The following is a 3,075-nucleotide window of genomic DNA, read 5'->3' as shown; positions in this document are numbered from 1 at the left end:
TACTTACACATGGCATGCTCTTTCCTCCCACATTTAAGCAAATAATCATAATCTAAAATGCAAAAACACACAGCTAGTTCTTTTACAAAAGTCCTCTATATTTTATTTTGGTTTTGATTTGTCTCATGTGGTATTTTGTAGGATATATACACTATGTGGTAGAAGGAGAGAAGCAATTCTCTCATGCTGTCTGACCTCCGTACTTACACATGGCATGCTCTTTCCTCCCACATTTAAGCAAATAATCATAATCTAAAATGCAAAAACACACAGCTAGTTCTTTTACAAAAGTCCTCTATATTTTATTTTGGTTTTGATTTGTCTCATGTGGTATTTTGTAGGATATATACGTACATACACAAACTATATATATATACACACATATATATGTATATATGTGTGTATATAATCAGTGGGTAAGGAAGTAGGCTAGACAGAGTGAAAAGCATTGTGTTGGGAGTAATAACACTAAACCAGGAAAATGAAGCTCAGCCAAAATGAACTCTAAGACACTTTATTTTAGCATGACCCTTCAAACTAAAGCTACTTCTTCTTACAAATAAGCACAACTAACAGGTAAAATATATGTTAAAAGTTGCTAGCTTTGAAATGTATTACTTTCCCATAGGTCCAGAGAGTAATTTTTTTAGGGCTTCTTTGACATCCTTGTTCCTAAGGCTATAGATAAGGGGGTTAAGCATGGGGATCACTGTGGTATAAAACACAGAAGCCACTTTCTCCTGGGTTGTGTCACCTGTAGATGGTTTAAAATACATAAAGATGATGGAGCCATAGAAGACCCCAACAGCTGCAAGATGGGAGCTGCAGGTACTGAAGGCTTTGGACCTACCATCGGCTGAGCGTATTCTCAGGATACTGGCAAGAATGAAGGCATAAGAGGTGAAGATAGCAAAAGCACATGCAAATACATTGAATCCAACCAACAGCATCACCAAAAGCTCCTTGGTATTGTCTCTTGAGCAAGATATATTCAGGAGTGGGAGAATGTCACAGAAGTAGTGGTGAATGACATTACTTCCACAGAAAGAGCGACTGGATATGTAGCTGGTATGAACCATGGCCCCAAAGGTGCCCATAGTATACACACCAGTGGCCAGTAGCACACAGACTCTGTGGGACATAGTTACATTGTAGAGTAAGGGGTTGCAGATGGCAACATAGCGATCATAAGCCATGACTGTCAACATGTAGGAGTCATCAATTCCAAAAAAACAGAATAAAAAGAGCTGGGCCATGCATGCATGGAACGGCGTGAGATTTTTCTCTGACACAAAGTTCACCAACATCTTGGGGATTATGACAGAGGAATAGCAGAGATCTATGAAGGACAAGTTACTGAGAAAATAATACATGGGGGTGTGAAGCTGAGAGCTGATCCTGATTAAGAAGACCAAACCCATGTTTCCTGCCATGGAGACAACATAGATCAACAGAAACAGGAGGAGGAGTGGGACCTGAAGTGCTGGTTGATCTGTTAGCCCCTCAAGGACAAATACAGTTGCTGAAGAACGATTTCCTATGTTCATTTTTCTTCCACTTGTAACAAGGTTACAATGGAAAGAGACAAGCATTACCATCCAGTACGACCTAGCAGTCTGAGATCTGACAAACTGCATAATTTTCAGCAGAACCACATTTTCAGAATCTAAACCCAACAGACTAATTATACTTCTTTATTATCAAGCTGACATAGTTTAGCATCTTTTTTAATGCACATTTAGAAAAGAAACTCATTGGGCTTCAGTTTTCATTATTCTTATATGTCATTTGAATATGAAACATATTTTGTCTCCACAAATGAAACTCTGACTTTTCCTGTGAAGAAAGGATAATTCTCTGTTATTCAATCACCTCGGGAGGGCACCTGTGCAGACCTGCTGTTCCATGTAGGTGCTTCTATCTGCAACAGAAGAACTGTGCTCTTCACTGATGTCTTGGCTCATTCAGCACCTGACTAATCCAACGGGCTTTGCTTTCCTCTAAGCTTTTGACCTCTGCTCTGAATTTCTGGTCTCATTTCCTTTTTCTTGCTATCACTAATGAATCATAGAGATTTGAGAAGAATGAAGCCCTTTTGGGGAAGGTGGAAAGAAAGCACCTTGAGCAGGGAGTTGCTGTCCTGTGCTGAAGTAAAGCGTGGAGAGGAGGATGTTCATAGTTATGAAATCTCTCCTGTGGCAGGCATCGTGCTGAGGGCATGGTATTAATGATGTCGTTGAGCCTGAGAAACAGCATACGAGGGAAAAATATTTATTTCACAGCTGAGAAACAAGAGAATGTTAGTACTTGCTTTAATTCATGCATTGTTTCCCATAGTTTGCATGCATTTATATAAATTTTTATATTCTCTTACTGTGTTAGACCCAGGACTTATTTCTTATACTGGTTTATTTAGACCAGTATTCTCCCTAAAACAACTTTTTTTTCAAATCTAAACACAGATGAATGATAACTTCTGCCTAGCTTTAGGTATCGCATTATCATTATTCTTTTCAAATGTTTCCTCTAAAATTATTTTTCCTATTATTAACTCTACCCACATCAAGCTTGTCTATTGGATACATTGCTTAACATTGAAAACATTTTGGCCTCACCTTCCTGTAAGATTTTGTTTTCCCTTAAATAACCTTAAATTTGAAAAAAGAAAAGAAGTGGAGGAAACGCCTGTGCAAATTTACATACCAAATTTATCCTGTGCAAAAATTCCCCTCGTGTCCTTCAACATGAACTTGTTATGAAACAATGATGGCTGAACAGACAGACTCTGCCTTTAACCCACTATGAAATGAACACATTTTCTCTTTGATATGAATCTGTGAAACAAGATGAAAATAGGCCTCCAGTTACAAAGGCTTAAATAATACATGACTGAGTTACCAGGACCAACTCTAGGTCTGTGAAACATTGTAGTAATGTACGTCCATGGGAGGCCATACTAGACAATCATGTGAGTAATCTTATTCTCTAACATTTCTAAAATACAGTCGAAGCAGGCTTACAGGTTTCCCTCTTTTCTAACTCCTGTGCTCATATCTGTTTCTATTACTAGACATA

At 38.3% G+C, this 3,075-nt stretch overlaps 1 protein-coding gene across 1 annotated transcript; it reads right to left on the bottom strand.

Moving 5' to 3' along the window:
- Positions 1 to 614: 614 nt before the first annotated feature.
- Positions 615 to 1,547, bottom strand: LOC103728711 (olfactory receptor 8D1-like). Its single transcript, XM_008826672.1, has one exon. It carries the CDS (start codon positions 1,545 to 1,547, stop codon positions 615 to 617), a length of 933 nt encoding a protein of 310 aa, XP_008824894.1.
- Between the last annotated feature and the right edge of the window lie 1,528 nt (positions 1,548 to 3,075).

The sequence above is a fragment of the Nannospalax galili genome, unplaced genomic scaffold (genome assembly GCF_000622305.1).
Source record: "Nannospalax galili isolate Female #2095 unplaced genomic scaffold, S.galili_v1.0 scaffold1852, whole genome shotgun sequence".
NCBI lineage: Eukaryota > Metazoa > Chordata > Mammalia > Rodentia > Spalacidae > Nannospalax > Nannospalax galili.
This window is presented reverse-complemented; position numbering and strand designations above follow the sequence as displayed.